The sequence below is a fragment of the Chiroxiphia lanceolata genome, chromosome 2 (genome assembly GCF_009829145.1).
Source record: "Chiroxiphia lanceolata isolate bChiLan1 chromosome 2, bChiLan1.pri, whole genome shotgun sequence".
Classification (NCBI taxonomy): Eukaryota; Metazoa; Chordata; class Aves; order Passeriformes; family Pipridae; genus Chiroxiphia; species Chiroxiphia lanceolata.
This window is the reverse complement of record NC_045638.1, coordinates 64,001,477-64,020,027: the sequence shown is the minus strand read 5'-3', so window position 1 is coordinate 64,020,027 and position 18,551 is coordinate 64,001,477. Positions and strand designations below refer to the sequence as shown.

Below are 18,551 nucleotides of genomic sequence, written 5' to 3'. Positions count from 1 at the left end.
ACAAGCCATCATTATGGCCACTAGGGAGAGTGATAGAGGGGAAGTCATAAAAAATCTTTTATCTAGTCAAATTTGCATATTCCAGAAAAAAATACTGGTTGTGGTAGAACAGAATTTGGTATTGAGGGTTTAGAGCATTTCCTCCATTCCTAGATACTGTACTCTAGGGTTTAACAGGAATAATCCATCCTGGGTTGCTTTGTTGGAGGCAGTTCAGACTTCCAGTAAATCTGGAAAACTACTGGATCCAAATGTTGCATGTAAGGGGTTACAGGCTTCTGATAGTACAAAAGGGAGGAAGTCAGCCTGGGTTTTTCCTGTCATCCAATAGAAAGGTTCTATTCACATATATGCTGCTTTGTTCCTCAAAGTTGTTGGGTAAGGAGATAACATCCCTCTTTTCTGGTTTTGTATCATACTAATATAATGGTCAATTTTCCTGTGAGCCATATAGGTTGTATTTTGTTCCAGTACTTGTTTCTAAATTCTCTTCTCTACCTTTTGTCCTCGCAAAGGTTAGGGCCTTGTATAGGTGGTGGAATGCCATTCCCTTCATGGTTTTGCTGAACTTTGTTCTCTGAAGTAATTTTTAAAAGTAATTCTGAAGAATAAATCAGCAAAGTTGGATAAGAATATTCTATTCTCCCATACCTTTGTTGTAAGCCGGTTTTTATCGAGATGATTCTATTCCCTGTCTGCATAGTCATGTGTTCAAATACAATAATTTCACATTTTATATGTGGCATAAAAGTATTATTTGTGAGTGTCCTTTAAATTATAAATCAAAATTAATGTGGTAGATGTTTATATGTCATTTGAACAATATTAACAGAAAACTTGACGCTTAACATAGTGTATAAAAATGGAACTATACTATGCATTTTTTGGTTTTGGATTGATCACCTTCAAGTAGTTGTTGAGTCTTCTACAGGTTTCTCAAAACAAGTTATTAAAAAGATGCCATTTTTTTTTTAATTCCTCCCTGACATGAGTGTCCTTGTATCAGCCAACCCATTTGTAGCATGCCTCATATTTTTTTATTTTATACTTGCTCATTCTTAAACCTTCTCTCTCGAGGTATTTATTCAAAGTGGTGACCATTGGAACATTACAACATTCAGTGATTCATTTTCTTTTATCCTTTTCAGAAAATCATTCTTACTCCTTTAATTTCATTAAATATCGTTCAGTGATTGTACAGTAAGCTGTTAAAATAGCTTGCAAGACTTTAAGAGAAGTGACAAGGTCTGTTAATTGTGAACCTAACATGTATTTTTTAGTATTTCAGAAATGATCAAGCATTCGCAGTATGTAAATGAATCACTGAATTAGGAAAAAGATTTTTTTAAATATAACTTTTACAGGCAAGCAACAAGGCACACGTATCCTTTGAAATTGTAGATTACTTCAGGATATTTATTTTGGGGATTTTTTTGCATTATATGCTAAAAGTTTTGTTTCTACTTTTGTAATACTGGAAGTAGATTTAATTCATTGTTATAGTACATGTACATTTTTACTTTGAAGTATAACAAATCCTGTTTTTTAAGTACTCTTAGATCAGCAGGAGGAACTTTCATTTCAGCTAATGAGCTTACTGATATGACAGTTCCTGAAGATGTATATAGTTAAAGCTGTCTCTTCTTTTAAACATAATGACTTTCCTACTTTTCTATTAGTGTTCCAGACAAGAAATATTTTGGTAATTTAGTAAAATTTACTAATTTCTTATTTTATGATATTGTGAAGAATTAGATTGCATTTATCCAGGCTACTGTTTTACTTGATTGACTCTAATTTGCTCAGACCTTACAGGTAATAGTCTATAATAACACTATAAAACTGTAGATTTTTCTTCTTCTAAAAGACATTAACTCATCACAGCTTTACAAGCAATGTATCCATTTTCTCATTTTTTAAACTATATTCAGTTTTTTTCATAGACAATTTCACTTCAAAATAAAAAAAGCTAGAAACCAAATTGTAAATGTGAAGTTTAATCTGTATTCATGAAAAAGCAGGATACCTCCACCTACAATATTTAAAAACATTAGGATAGGATGAGATCAAAATATTAACATATATATACATTCTGTTATTAACAGTCAATGGTAAATTTCTCAATGCTATTAAATAACATACTTATGCTATGCATTGCTTGGGCTTTTGTTTTGATGTGGGTCACAAATTCATAGGCTGTATTTTCAGGCCATCAAGATTGTGGTGTTTGTTTGGATTGTTTTTTCAGAAAGCAGTGCAAACTTCATGAGTTACTCCATACTGTATTATACTCAGTCAGTACCAAAATCAAGAGGTAGTTCCACTATTTTGCAGATTACACAGATTTCTAAGTTCCTATAGCAGATTTACAGTATGAAATAGGCTCATTGCAGAAGGTGAAAGCAGGGACTGGGAAAATAAAGAACTGCCCACTGTAGAAGACGACTTCTAGACCATTTAAGGAACTTTGAAGGTGTGCAAGTCTATTGGACCTAACGAGATAAATGCATGGGTCCTGAGGGAACTGGCTGAGGAAGTGGTAACCCACTATTCATCATATTTGAGAAATGATGGCAGTCCAGTTAAGTTCCGGAAAAGGGGAAACATAACCTTCATTTTTAGAATAGGAAATAAGAAAGACCCAGAGAACTACAGGCGGGTTGCTCTCACCTCAGTGCCTGGCAAAATAATGGAGCAGATCCTTGTGGAAACTGTGCTAAGGCACAGGGAAAATAATGAGCTATTTGATGACAACCAACATGGTTTCACTGAAAGCAAATTGTGCCTGACAAATTTGGTGACCTTCTACGGGGGGGTTACAGTGACGGTGGATGAGGGAAGGGCAATAAATATCATCTACTTGGACTTGTACAAGGCATTTGACACTGTCCTGCACAACATCCTTTTCTACAAACTGGAGAGACAAGGATTTAATAAATAGACCAGTGAGTGGATCAAAAATTGCCTCACACTAAGATTTGCAGTCAATATGTCAATGTCTAAGTGTGGACCAGTGATGAGTGGTGTTCCTCAGGAAACTGGTATCGGGACTGGTGCTTTTTAATATCTTTGTCAGTGATATGGATGGTGGAATCAAGTTCCCCTCAGCAAGTTTGGCAACAGCACCAAGCTGTGTGGTGCAGTCAACACACTGGAGTGAGGGGATGCCATCCAGAGAGATCTGGACAGGCTTGAGATATGGGCCTGTGTGAACCTCATGAAGTTCAACAAGGCCAAGTATAAGGTCCTGCACCTGGGTCAGGGCAATCCCAAGCACAAGGTAGGCTGGGCTACATCAAAAGAAGTGTGGCCAGCATGTCGAGGGAGGCAATTCTACCTCTTCTGCTCTGCTCTTGTGAGACCTCACGTGATGTGGTGCATCCAGCTCTAGGGCCCCTAACACAAGAAAGATGACCTGTTGGAGCGGGTCCAGAGGAGGACCATGAAGATGATTAGAGGACTAGAGCACCTCTCCTGTAAAGACAGACTGACAATTGGGGCTGTTCAGCCTGGGGAAGAGAAGTTTCCAAGGAAACCTTATAGAGCCTTCCAATACCTAAAGAGGCCTACAAGAGAGCTGGAGAGGGAATTTTGACAAGGGCATGTAGTGATAGGACAAGGAGGGAATAACCTTAAGATGAAAGACGTCAGATTTATATTAGATATTAGGAAGAAATTTTTCACAGTGAGGCTTGTGACTCACAGGAACAGGTTGCCCAGAGAGGTTATAGACTCTGTTCATGGAGGTGTTCAAGACCAGGCTGGATGGGGCTTTAAGCAACCTGGTCTAATAGAAGGTATCTCTTTCCATAGCAGGGGAGGTGGAACTGGGTGATCTTTAAGGTCCCTTCCAACCCAAACCATTCCATGATTCTATGGATGGGTAGCCCATTCAGAAATCTACCTCAAAAAATGTTTGTAGCTAGCAGGGCAACAATTTTATCATAGGTTTTGTTTTTCTTTAATTTGAGAATTCCTTTTTTAAAATGCAAAGTTCATTTCCTATTTTTTTAATGTTATGTATGGGATGTTTTTCTGCCTCAAATGGTTGTTTTCAAGAATGATGACTATGAATTATAAGCAGAAGACTTGCTACCAATCAGAAGTCCATTTTTAGAGGTCTTCTGAATGAAAAATCACTATTATTTGCACCTTTCAGAACTTCTAGTTTCTTGGTCTATAATTCACTTGGTTGCATATCAAGACACCACCCACGAATGATATCAAATGTATCTTAGGCCTTAGTTTATATGGAAAGAAACCAATGTATGTTTTACATAGCTATTGAATACTCTTGTAAATTAGTTTAGAGGCAGCTAAGCAAACTAAACATTCCTTATAACAAGTGAAAAAACCCTGTACTTTGCTTAGTAAGAAAAAAAAGCAACAATATTCTCAAAAATTGATTGCTCAAAATGGTGATTATATAAATGGCACTCAGAATAGAAAATACAAAATTTTATGGTTTAAGAGGTAAACGGTAATAAGAATAGAAGTTTAGGGTTGTTTAGGTTTTCAAACAAGACAGTTATTCACTGTAAAGCCTTAAAATAAATGTTGAAGTATAACAAAGTAGTGGCATAGAATTCCATATGGAAAAAGGGATTTGAGATACCATTGTTTAAAAGGAAGAAAAATTTTTTCAAAGTCATCTTTTTTTCTTTCTATTTGTTGTCGACTGAGAAAGTATGTAATGTATTTAGCAACTAATTTGCCTTATTATTGAGCACTAAACAATAGAGGAAGTTGTAATATTTGTCCATTAAGGCAATTCTTAGATTGGCAGTCTGTTTCAAGCTCTAAATTGGGTGAAAGACATTCCATCACAAGATTGAAAAAAGCTTGTTATTTTTGTGCTACTGGTTTTTTTTTAATTATTTGAAAATTACTTGTTTTTTTCAATATTGAAAATCTCAGGCTAAAAATATATATCAGTTTACCAGTGCATCACCTAAGACATAAAAGTGTGCCAGTCCAACATTCAAGATAGCATATCTGGGGCATTGATATATTTGCAAAGGAATTCATGGTGATATGGTTTAAGTGGACCTTAAATATTTCTACAATTTTGTATTTATTCTGTTTGTTGCACTGCTGTCTCTGCCTCTAATGGATCAACAGCTCTTGCTCTGTTGGGACATAAGTCCTATACCAGCACAATACAGATTTGCCATATTTTTACATATTCTAATCTGAATAGTTTTATAATAAAATGAACTTTTTGAAAATAAGTAGCTAAACACATCACCTTGCACCTTGTCAGGTTTTTTTTTTGGGTGGGGGGTGTTGGTTTTTTTGTCTGAGTGCGTTACATGATATAAAAATTCTGGCTTTAAGAGCCAGTGGAACTTCTGCAATACTGTTGTGTGTTGCACATAATCCCTTTTACTGTTTGTGGCTATAAGTTGTGCACAGTAGTGTTATGTGGCAAGTTGTTTTAAGATCTGATTACACAACGAACTATCACAATGTAAATGAAATGCTCCAATTCTTTAGGACATTGAAATATATGCATATTTTACAAGCATGAATTAGCAAATCAAATATAAGAAAGAATTTAAGTATTTGCACATTTTTACCAAAATGGTGCTTCATTTTCTAATATGATATTGAAGTGTGTCAGTAATCTATTATTTATCATCTTGTGCTGGTCCATCAGTTAAGTTGTGGATCACAACCAATCCCTGGTGCAGTCCTTGGGTCCTGGGTTGTTTAAACATGTTGTAGACAGTTCGATCTTTAAGCAGATCAAGATTCAGATAAAGCTGTTCAATACACTAATTTCATGCTTATTCACCTGAGTATAAATGTCTGGATGTTACTGCAAGATTTCATTAATGTATGATGTTTTAAGTGTTAGTGAGATTAAGACAAAATTATATACTCTGGAGGGGAAAAATGTGGATATCTCCTAAAAGATGAGGAAAATCAAGTGAGTTATGATTATGCAGAAATCAGTTGCAAGAGAAACCTTAAAGTGGTGAAAAGGACAATATAAAAAAAGAAAAGCTGAATGCAGTGTAGATGTTTAGAATCCTGAAGATGAGAAGCTGAATTTTAATAAGTAGAGAAGTACTGCAAGTGCATATATATGTATATGTAGACTTACATGTCTTGCTACCTTTACACTTCAGGGCGTTTGATCTTACAGTGATGAGACTGGGCAGAAGACTGATAGCCTTGTGACTTTTAAAGTTTTATTTTAAACTTCACTAGAATGATATTCATTACCATTTCATGCTAATGGTTCATTCTGAATCAGTAGTAATCACTCTCACTGCATATTCAAAGCGGTTAGTTATTAACAATCTACCATAAATTAGCTTGAATATACAACATGCAGCACAGTATGTGTGGGTCCCCAAGGATCCAGGTGATGAGGCTCAAGAGCTCTCAGAGAGGGAAGCTGCAACTGATGCAAGTGTCTTCTTTTCCTTCCCTCCTCCGAATTTGGTTTCTTCTTTTATAAAATGCTTTCATCTCTTGGCAGCTCTTAGTCTATCACTGTACCATATCACTATATACTGTGTAACACTGGGAGATATTGATCCCTGTGCTGGGGCAGGTGCTGTATCCTGTTGCTTGGCCATTTTTTCTCCTTGCCTTAGCAGCTACTTCTTTATTTAGTAAAAAATCTGGTGACAAATAACTGACCATCAGTGAATTGTTTGTCATTCAAGTGTTTCTGTTTTCAGCTTTTTCCCATATTTTCAAGTTCTGAACTTAAACACTATATTATAAAAAGAGATGTGGTGTCAGACTGCATTTCACCCAGGATATACTTGAAGTATAACAAGTCCAGCAGGCCAGGACTCTTGTGTAGGTGGTATAGGGCACAGTTGGTAAGGTCCAAGGCCTATTCCTACTGATGTTGTTATTACTAGTGAACTGGGTTCAAAATGCTTCTACATGTTTTACCAATTAGACTACATTAGTGTGTTTCATATTTGAAATCAAAATAGGAGACAACTAATTAAATTCTGCTTGGAGAGCTGTTTTTTTTTTTTCATGTGGCAGCTGAAGTCTGCTTTGGCTACAGAAAGGAGCGTCTGAGGGCTCATGAGCCGTGGAAAAAAAGGATCTCAAAAGCCATTTGTATGCATATGTTAGACACATACACACGTGGAAGAAAGGGGAAAAAAAGGCAATAAAGCCAGAAAATGGCTATAGAGACAGTGAAATTGTCATTTTGGGAGAAATAAAGCATAAATATTGTATTTTCAGCGCTGTGTGACACTCACAGGATCTTATGCTACTGTTAATGGATATTTCTATGGATATTTTAGACCTTTGCTGGTGTTTACAGAAACCTCCAATATTTTGCCTCTGGAATATTTCTTTGTTAGTGCTCTAAATCCACCCAAAAATACAGGTGAGGGTGTTTTTTTTTGTTGTTATTGAGCTTTTTTGGCTACATTTTGTCATTTAACTTTATTTTTAAACGCTACATCAATAATGTGCTGACAATTTTAGAGAATTAGTTAGTAAACTCCATCAGTCCACTATGAAGTTTGCATGGCAAAAGCAATAGTATGTTTCCAGAATTTTTTTTATAATGTGGTATAGTTTTCTGTATGGGACTAGAGGTCAGCTTGTCACTGCCACTCACTCAGAATAAAGGGGCCAGAATATCACAAGGGAAGAAAAACACTTGTAGGCAAGAGGAAGAGTCTCATGATAAGGAGATTGTGACATCCAAGCAAATTGTCACACAGTAGCATGGAGGATTTCTGAAATATCAGCTGAAAAATCTGATGCAAAAAGTAGCAGAAGGTTTACAACAATAGAAATGAGAGAGCACACGGGAAGTAGTGCTTCACATTAGAGAATTATTTCTAGTGTTTAAGACAAAACAGGTATGGTCTAAAAACTAGATGAAACACTGTTTTAATTTTAAGCACGAATAATGATTTGGGGATGGGGAAGAGGAGAGCAAAAATTCTCCACAGAAATTTGTTGAAAGAAAAAAATCAGAGTACTGTATTCTTGTATTGTAAATACCAGTTTCATTTCCTGCATTCTGACATAACTGAGTTAAAACTAAAAGTCTGCTAAGTACATTTTTTACCAAGTTTTGCTGTGGCTATAATGATGTTGTGTGACTGCAGAATAAGGTATTCTGGTAAGGTATTCAGGTAAGGTATTCTGAGGAAAACTATAGAAATAGTAATGCAGTGTAATAGTGAGTCATCACCTGAAATACTATGCAGAAATATTTTAAAACAGAAGTAGGTGAAGAGGTTTCTGCATAATTATAGTGTTGGAAAACCTGATTTCAAGAGAGGAAGCTTTAACAACAAAGTTGTTATAACCATAAAAAGCAGACAGTGAGGAATCTAATTATTGCCTATAAAAATATCAGGAGCCATTTTGAAAAAGGGATATGAAGAGTTAGAGGATATAAGTAGGGGATTGTTTAGGCATACATGCATTTTAGTCAATGAACAGCTTGGTTTTGTGGGCTCACTAATATTCAAAAACACAGGTTTTGACTTTGTTTCTAAACTAGCATGTGAGTTGCACACTTCAATTTGGCTTGGGTTTATTTCTGAATCTGGATTAGGGGTCAAAGTTTGGCAGGAGAAGAAAAAAACTCCCTTTCTTCTATTTTATACCTTCAAATTTTATACCATGTCTTTTAGAGCGGACAAAACGGGAAGGTTGGCAGTATTTCATGTGATCTTTTTATGGAAGATTGGTTATATTTACGGGGTTTGATTTTTTTTCCATCTATTTTCACTAAATTGAAAGCTGCAAAGACAATAATACCAAACTTAATAGCAGCATATTGTGAACTAGTCTCTCCTTGAGACTGTCACCAGGCATATAGTCTTAAAGGAAAATATATCTAATAGTTGTGCACTGCTGAAATCAAAAGAATGTTTCGTTCTTAAGTTGAAGAACAACCTAAGATCATGACAGAGGAAAAAAATACTCTTCAGAACAAGACTGAGATTTAAAGATTCTTGACCAAATATGTAACTGTTCAGTGTCAAAAGAACTGAAGTACTCGAATAAAAAATTGACTTTGCTGGAAGCAAGAACTCAAAAATTTCTTGTATAGAACCTGTTAATTGGCTCTAGGCACAGAGTTGTTTTGTTGAGTTTTTTATCTAGGTAAAAGACTGCAGCTGTTAGTCAGCTACTACCTGCAATTGATGTAAAGGATTTTTTGGTGGATTGGGTTTTTATATTGTTTTTAAACGTGTGTACTTGCCGTGTTTCATCATTTTGATATTCTGTAAGTATATCACTAATTTATGCTGTGAACTCCTTATTCAAGACAAATGGTTTTGTGAAGAGTCTTATCAATAGTTATATTAGGCACAAGTTGTATTCTGTTTCTTAGCAGCCTTCTAAGTAAATCGGTATCTTAAAATTGTGTGTGCCTAACTTTTATGACAGCAGAAGTATGACTTTATATTAAAATCAGGTTTGTTTCTGGAACCAGTGAAGACTGAAACGCATCTAGTCAATATTGTCAGCTTCCAATTGTAGCTTTGCTTCCCAAGCAAGGCAGTTTCTTAACTACTGAAAACAGCTGACTTACCTGGTGATGATTTGGGATGACTAGTTCCTGCATGAAAATATGCAAGTCTAATATACAGTTGGCAAACAGTACTTTTGAGTAACCAGAGACTTTTAAAAATGGTGATTATAAAGCAAATGAAGAGTTATAAATCATAACATGAACATATATTTTTATTCCCTCTTTTAAAAAATTGCCTGCACATTGTTTGGGCTTTTTTGTTTTCCTTCTTTTAGGTTGCATTAGCAATTTAACAGATTGCCATGGATCATTTTATAGTTGTGTTAACCTTTCTGCAATGAATGAGATTGTAGTTGCTATGCAACATTTTACTCTAGTAGTTTGGGGACTCTGTCAGGCTTCTATGAGAGAAGGATGTGTTCATTGTCTGTATTTCATATTTTCCATCACATAACTCTACTCAGTAGATGAAATCACGGCTACACTACAGATTCTAGTAAATCATAGGGACACAGACTTTCTCCAGGGATTTTTTTTAAATGAAGTTGAAAGTAACTATATCTTTACAGATACAGTATATTATGAATAGAATAAATAATTTTTTAAAAAGTAATTAGACTAGAATTCACAGTATGTTCTTACCTCTTTATTATTGTTCCTATGGAATAGATTTAAATGTGAAGTTGACTTCATAAGCAATCAGGAAATAATTTTTTATTGATTACACTAATATAGCTCTAAGATAGAATACACGCTAACGAGTTATCCTCAGTTTACTCTTGTGATCCTGATATTTTAATCAACTTTTACAGATCAACTTTTCAACTTTGCATGCATTGATTCAAATGTATGAAAGTATGTATGAAATGTATGAAATTTTTTTCCTGAAGGAAAAAAAATTGCACCTTTTTTACATCCTTCTGTAAATCCCTGATGTTTCAGCTCTACTCCTTTCTTTTTCTAAAGTCCATGAATTGCTCTGTTGTACTCTCTCAAGTGCTTGGCAAGCACCTTCGTTCTTACAAATTCTGCTGGTTTTTTTTACCACAGATGTTTTCAAACTGGGGAACTGAGTTTTGGGTTTCATGCATGGGTGTTTAATAGCCCCATTTTCTCTGTGTTTTGAGACTCTTGCTTCATGATTCTCCTTACAAATGTTCTTTTTTTTTCTGTTTTAACAGAATGAGATTGAAAAAAGCTTTGTGATTCTTAGAATAGCTTCAGAACTTGTCCTTTGGTTAATTAGAAGAGATAGACTGGCATATGTATATCTCAGCTTATTTAAAACAGAGTGTTAATTGCAATGCTAAACCTTAGGCATAAAGATAAATCAAAATGCAGCATTCAAACAGCATACATCTAATCAGAAAAGGCAACTGAATAAATGAAGGGAGCTGAACGTTGTAGAGTGACCCCGTCGTTTTGTAATTTCTTTAGTGTGCTTTGATTTCAGAATTAAAAAATGTAGTATGCTGATTTGGGTAAGGTTTTAACTCATGTATTTAACTCATGTATTTTGCAAACCATGATTTTTGTTTAGTGTGTTAACAGAATGAATGTTCTGTATTTTAGTCTCAGCAGAAAACCTGGAGAAGAGCCTTAAGCATATGGAGAAGCAACTCCAACAGCTTGAGAAGGATTTGCAGACTTTTCCAGTTCCTGAAGATAAGCATGATAAGTTTATAGCAAAAATGTCAATATCCTTTGGAATGCTCTTAAAAAACAAAACAGAAGAACAATCCCCAAGTAATTTAACTGCATTGCTTTAAACTTTAAATTTCTTTGCATAATTTCTGTCTAGTTTGTGACGTGTATTTTTGAAAAATCTAACTTTTTTTTCCCTCTCAGAAACTTAAAGACATGAAGAGTCCAATTAAAGGATTCCTCTGTAGTGGAATGAATGAGTAAAAAAATGCTTACTGTCAGATTTTACTCTGTATATAAGTTTCACAACTTAGTGAAAAGTAGTTATAATAGGATTGTTAAGGACTCTAGTGTTAAATTATTTTTTGATGTCAGAACATCTTAGAAAAATATGTCTGTCACCTTGTGTCTATTTGTTTTCTAGTGTATGGATTACCACTGTGAATGTTTTTGTACATGCAACCACAAAACCAGAAGATTTCTCTTATTTCAGAAATCGGATTCATAGCGTGCAAAGTGTTTTCAGGTCTTATTTTACCAAAATTCCTTTTCTCACTATTTATTCCAAATCCTGCCACCAACTTCACTGCCTCTCTCTTTCATAAGAACACCTTGTGACCTGAAGATAATTAATTAAACAGAAACCCCCCATTCTTTCACTTAAAGCTCCCTAGCAAATGTTGATCATATATGCTTGGCACTGAGACTAATCTGGAAGCAGAAATATCAGCAGACAGATTGAAATTTGCTCTGCAGACATGGTTAGGTTATTACCTAGCTGGAAGACTACTCTGTTACATACAAAGGCGGGGGGACTCAGGGCACAGTCCTCTTTATTACTATTAAATGAAAGATGGCAAGCGACTCTGAGACCTGGTGGATATACTGGTTCTTCCTGCATCGGGGCCAGTTTTGTCTTCATTAGATTAGCTGCAACCAGTGTTTGCAACTTAGCTTCAGGCCTTCTCTGGACAGTATGGGTTATCTTAACCTTTCAGTGTTGCTACTAATTTTTTGTAAGGTCGAGTATTTTGTTGTTGAGGTTATTCTGTTTATTGTTGTTGTTGCTGGCTTTTCTTTACCAGCTCAATGTGTTTTTTAAAGATATGTTGTAGCCCACCAGCATGCTATCTCTACGGTATGAAACGCAAGTTGTGTCCCCAGAGAAACTGATAGCATAATAGAAGGACTAGGAGATGGGACCTGAAGGCAAGAGGTAAAATATTGCCCTGAAGTTAGAGGAAAATATATCCATGAGAGCTTTCAGAGAATTTTCAGAGAATAATGCTTTGTTAAGAAAATGGCATGTAGTCTAGGAAGTTAGAATGGGAAGGGCCTATTAAAAAATCTAACCTATGAGAAAGGACAGGCTCTTCTTAATCGGTTAGAATAGACTGTTTCAGTTGGAAGGACCAACAATGCTCATGTAATCCAAAATGGTTGTGATGTAGGCCATAGCAAGAAAGTCAAAATTTGATTTTTGTATCAGTTTCTGTAGGGAGAACTTCAGTTGATCCTACTGTGTAATATTTTGAATGGAAGGATGATGTCAAATGAACGAATCAGTAGAATTTTTTTTCTTAATATAGAATAAATAGCAATAAATCCCCAGGAGTACCAGTGGTCACAAAACACTTGAAAAAAAAATTAAAATTAACTAAAATATAAACGTAATGGACTATAGATTCTTACATGAACTAAAATAGCCCAAGACAGAAAGGAATCATAGAATACTTTGGGTTGGAAGGAACCTGAAAGACCATCTAGTTCCAACCTCCCTGTTGTGGACAGGGACACCTGCCACTAGACCAGGTCAAAGCTGAAAAGAAACCCCTAAGGAGGATCTGCAAGTCCAGCTTCTCTACCAAGAAAACTATGAAGACTAAATAAAAACAGAATGAACATATATTTTTTGGAGATAAAATATGATGGGAGACAGTCAGTGTGTGTTTTGCAAAGAGAAACCATCCCTTGCAGGTCTATTATATCATGCATTTAAAGGTAGGAAGTCAATAGAACATAACTGAATCAAGTAAAGAAATTTCTTAAGTAAAAGATGGATTGGGTTTTTTTCTGTATTAATATCTTTAAAAAAAAATCCTCATGTCAAAGGCAGATACTGACAGATGCTGACAAAGCAGCAAGTAAACTTCAGTGATTATAGAGTAATAGATCTGGAGGGAAAACACTATATTAGAACAATTGGGAACAATTGCAGTTAAGAGCAAGCAGAAAACATTTTAAGATGGTATAAAAATCAACAATATTCTTACATCATCGGTTCTTCCATCACCCCGTCTCAGCAAGTATGCTGTATACCTGCTGATGAGGCAGTGAATGGTCGCAACGAGCAGCAGTTGGCAATACTTTCTGCATAAGGTGTTTCAATAGATTAAAACTCTGAAGGTGGAAGATCAAAAAAGTTACGAAAATACAGTAAGTACTTGTAATTTTGTATTCCATACAGAAGGAAAGTTATAAATATATTCATTGTATCTTATAAAGAACCAGGGTTCATCCCATGTGAAATACTGTGCAGCAGGTTAAAACATAGTAATGGAAATGTTTTCTTGGACAACAGACAATTAAACTGTAGAATTTACTTTTAGGATGTTGTATAGGCTGAAAACGTGAATGAATTTCATCTCAGGCTTTGATAGGTGGCTAAAGATTGTACATCAGAAGCTGTTAAGCAGAATACTCCAGCAGTAGCTTTAGCTTAAAAGAATCACTAACATGGAGACTGCTAGAAACTGAATACTGCATCAGTTGAATTATAATGCTATAATTGCCAAATTTTCTTCTTTTTTTCCCTAATCATTGGGTATTGACTGCTGTCAGAAACAGGCAAGATGAATATTTGGTCTTAGTTATAAGAAATCAGTACAGGTAAAACCAACTGTTAAGATTTGATTAGTGGGAGATGCCTCTGCTCAAATTAAGGTGCAAACAAAACCATATGCTAAAGTCTGTAATACAGATGTTATTTAGCAGTAAATGTGAGGTAGAGAGATAGAGAGAAATAAAAGAGAGAGGGGAGAAATAGTGAGAGAGAGAGAGAGAGAGAGAGAGAGAGAGAGAGAGTGATTAAGCAGAGGATAGTCACCTCCCATGGATCCAGTTGTGTCCCATTGGTGGTTCTTCACCCTGGGCTTCTCAGTAGTGGGGGTCCCAAGGTCATTCAAAACTTTTCACTATTTATACATTTTAGCTAACAAAGGAATTAATGCTCATTGGCTACATAGTTCTCTTATTCTATTGGTTAAATTATTCCCTCATGTCTAACGCTAATTAGTCTCGTGCTCAGTCTTTCTCTTCTTTTGAGTTAGTGGGTTTCTTGAGTTGGTGGGTTGTGATCTCCCCCTGCCAGAATTACCCAGTCAGAGTTGATTTCAGCACAGTTGCTAGGCTGGCTTTCCTTGTGGGCCATAAATTCTACATTTTTTGTGTCCATTATCAGTGATACATTCTTCTTCCCCAGCTTTGTTAACCTCACCCTAGGTCTGAGATAACACCTGGACAATACTACCACCATTATCTTATCTCAGGTTCCTGTTGCAGTGGTTTAACTTACAGTCCAAGTTTCTGGTATCCACAGAGGCATGTTCAGGGGATGGGAGGAGGCTTTGGTGGTTACAGATGCCATCTGTCCCATAACTTGAGGTGATCTTTGTTTAACCGGTGATATGCGTACAAGCAGTTGCTTCTTTACGCAGTTTGCCATAGTGGGTATTTTTGCCTGGATGCATTACCCAGGATGTGCCAACCAGATCTTGCCTCCACTAGGCCTGGAGTTAGTGGCATCCTGTTGCTCCCTTCTGTGCTTGTCTCATGACAAAGTCCTTCTGTGGCCTGAACAGTGTTTGAGAGAAGCAACTGTGTTCTTTAAGTCCTTACACCAACCATACTACATATTACATTGTATTAGACTATTCAAATACAATATTTTGAACAGTAAATATTATGAGCAGGAATAGTTCGCCCTCTCGTACTACCTGACCCAGCAGACAGGCAGTAATTTCAAAACAGCGAAATTGCATATGGTTTCTAGTCATGTCTGTGAACACACTAATTAAAGAAGCTCACTTTTAGAAAAACAGGAACTTCAATAAATTACGAAGCAGAAAAGGTTTGATGTAAAGGTTAGATAATCCTGCACAGCATGATGAAACCTGGACCTGTCTTTACTTTTATTCCTATGACAAGGAAAGCTGAGTGATGCTGATGTCTTGAAAAGCATGAAGCTCATGAAAAGAAACCAGCAGGAAATGTGAAAAAGAAAGGATGGTGCTTTGTTGGAAATAATTTTTCATCCCGAATACAATTAAGCTCCATGGACAAGCAGGCTATTACATCCTGTCGCTAAATATCACAACCCAAAGCCCCCTAATGAACTGATTAGCATTCTTGTTTCTTTAGGAAGTCAGACGTATGCACAGCTGGTGCACTCTTTTATTGACAAAGTCTGTAATTATGAATATTTCTCCTATATATTAGATTGTGTTAATTTGTCAGCCATCGTACTTATGCTAGCTGAAAAGAAATAATAGTTATTATCAGAATTCTTCTGTTTCCTTTAATTAGGAGAGTAAAATAATATTGAATTGATATGGATCTAGTGTATTAAATCCATCAAGTGAAATGTTCCAAAAAAGCACAGTGAACAAAATACACTTGTACGTTAAAAATAAAAATTTAGTGGGTTTATGGAGAGTATTTAAATTGTGTATTAGAAGTTTTATTTAAATTATTTAGTCAACATGCTCCTTATCAGTACAACTCACATCTTCTGACTTTCCAAGTAGCAGCTGAGAAACTCTTGACAACTTTGAGCCTATCAAGGAAGGTAGTTGATGGTGTTTTTTACAGAAACTTATGGAACTAATTCTTGAGAGACAATAAGTTGATTACTTGCTACCTTTCAGCTAGGAACAAAGTCTTTTCTTTTGATCAATTCTCTGTTCCTCTTTCCTTGCCATTTAATTTGATTTGTTGACATTGCAAAAAGGGAAGGAAGGAACAGCACTTAACCTGAGTCAAGAAACCCATTTCAACTGCAGCGAAGAGACTACTTCCTGCCCCCAAACTGTCGGTTACTTAATTGACCTCATAGTTTGAAGTTCCCCCTGTGCAACATAATCAAACTGAAGTCTGTAAGATGTCCTTGCATCCTAAGGACTTTGGAAGATTACAGGACCTGAGCTCTTCAGATAAAAAAAGGTTGTGTGTTGCTCTTTGGAGGAGGGACAAGATGTTAACTGTGTAAATTTAATTTAAGTATGTAATTCTTATGTATGGGTCTCTGGTCTGGACTTCACACATGTATTACAGCTAACACTGGTTTTGCTTGTAATATGTGGGATACAAGCACTGGATGCAGCAGATTTGTGTGATACAAATACCTGCCAATTTGTTTTCGTATTATAACACAGAGGTAAGTAGGAATGAATCAAAGAAAAGGTATTATTGAACAAGTACTCTAAACATTTACAAGTGTTTCTTGAGCTAGTATATTCAGATACAGAATTTTTCTGTTGAACCTTGGTACATGTATATCAGAAGAAGTGTCTCTGACATGTATTTTTCAGACAATTGCAACTGTTTTCCCAAAACGTGGGAAATCCGTAACAGAGACCTACAGCATTCACACCCCTTGCTCTTAGCAGGAAATCGTTTGTTGAAATGATTTGGAGTGACCTCAAAGTCTTTTTGAGCATGTCTTCAAAAGGTTTACCACGTTTTTATGGAGACTGTTGTTGTCTAGTGTAGTGGCAGTCTCAGTTCTCTTTGAAGATTCTGCTAAAATATATACAGCATTTATGCACCTGCTAATCTTTTTGTTCGTATGCAGAACAGTATTCCTTTTTCAATTGTCTGGACTTAATACGTAGGTTAGTTTGTGAAAATATCACAAGTGGTGAATATTAGGGTCTTTTAAGGACATATATGGTAGAGATAACATCATTCATTATCTCTTCTAGGGTAACAGCTGCTTTTACTTGGCTTGACATGCTGCACTATATTAGTATTTTAAATACCATAATGTATTAAAATGAGTATAAACTTCAGACAAGCAGTTCACTATGAAAAGATCTGTCAGAATATGCAAGACCAAACATACAGGTGTTAGAAATTTTGCCACAGATATTACTTGTCTCAGCTCTACATTGCTTTCCTGTTCCATTAATTAGCAGAATGATCTGTAGTCCCATGAGTCCAAAAATGCAGTCCATGAAGTGAAGCCACTTCAGAAAAAGTTAACAAATACCAAACTTCTTGATTTCCTTTTCTTCCCACCTGTGTTGCAGCTCGGCTGTACTTCTGTCTTCATTCATCCAAAACCAATGAATTGTGTAGTTGATAATGCATATATATCAACCTGTTCATAATAATTACAGTTGGGATTGCTGTACTCAGTAATATTCCCTGTTGTCTCCAGTTTAGCTAGGGCTGGCTAACAAAAGCCATATTTAAGGAGAAAAGGAAGAGGAGTTATTAAAGATACCTAAATTGAAGCACAGTCTCAGTAGAATGCCAAGAGCTTAGGGATATCCCATAATGCACCAGATGGAAAATAAAAATCTCAGGATTCATCATGTCTAGCATTGAAATACTAGATACTAGAACATCTTTCCAGAGTGCCATATTTTGTGTTTAAAACTGTGCATCAAAGATTCAAGGAGAGTCACTTTTAACAGTATAAACTATCTAGCTTATATGGACTCTATTAACGTAGCTGTAATTTCAGCTGTGTCTTGAAGAATGTAACAGAAATTTTGTCTCTCACCTCCCTCACTCCCCAAGTGTTCTTTTCAGGACATTATCTGGCATTTACAAGATGAAGTTTATATTTTACTGATAATTTTAATATTTTTTTTCCTAGAAAATGGGAGAAAGTTATTGGCAAGTTTGATATTTGGCACTTATACATAGTGACAACAAAACACATTTATCTGATTTCCCTTTATCCTTCCAATCTGTGGAAATAAGCAACCTTGTAACTGCAAAACACATGTATAGCTTTCCATAAGTTCTGTTAATAATCTAAGAATCACAAAAAATAAGTATCCTAAATTTGTGGGATAAAAAGTAAAACAGATGTAGAAATTCTTTTTTCTGTTTTTGTTATTTTGATTTGCTAGTGTTTTTGTGAACTGCTGACATTTCTTTTGATGGTCCTAACCTATGTTTTCTCATGACTTGTTTCTCATAATCCTTTTTTATTTAATAGTTGGGCAGCAGTTGTAGACTAACTTCTCATCAGCTTTCCTTGCTGTCCCACCAGCTTTTTAAGAGTCTTAATAATTTTTAAGAATCTCAAGTCTAAAGAGTAGTTTTCTGTGTGCTGTGCTATTCTCATCTCGGGAGCTAAGTAAAGAAGAGAGATTCAAATTGATGCGGAAGAAAAGTGGGCCCA

General features: G+C 35.7%; 1 protein-coding gene across 4 annotated transcripts in view; it reads left to right on the top strand.

Annotated features, from left to right (window-relative positions):
• The window catches only part of DIAPH3 (diaphanous related formin 3), a 202,019-nt gene that overhangs the window by 105,800 nt on the left and 77,668 nt on the right, over positions 1-18,551 (top strand). For all 4 annotated transcript variants that reach the window (XM_032680968.1, XM_032680967.1, XM_032680966.1 and 1 more), the window contains one exon: positions 11,063-11,187. In XM_032680968.1, the coding sequence (XP_032536859.1) occupies positions 11,063-11,187 (125 nt within the window). The remainder of the gene's footprint in view (positions 1-11,062; positions 11,188-18,551) is intronic.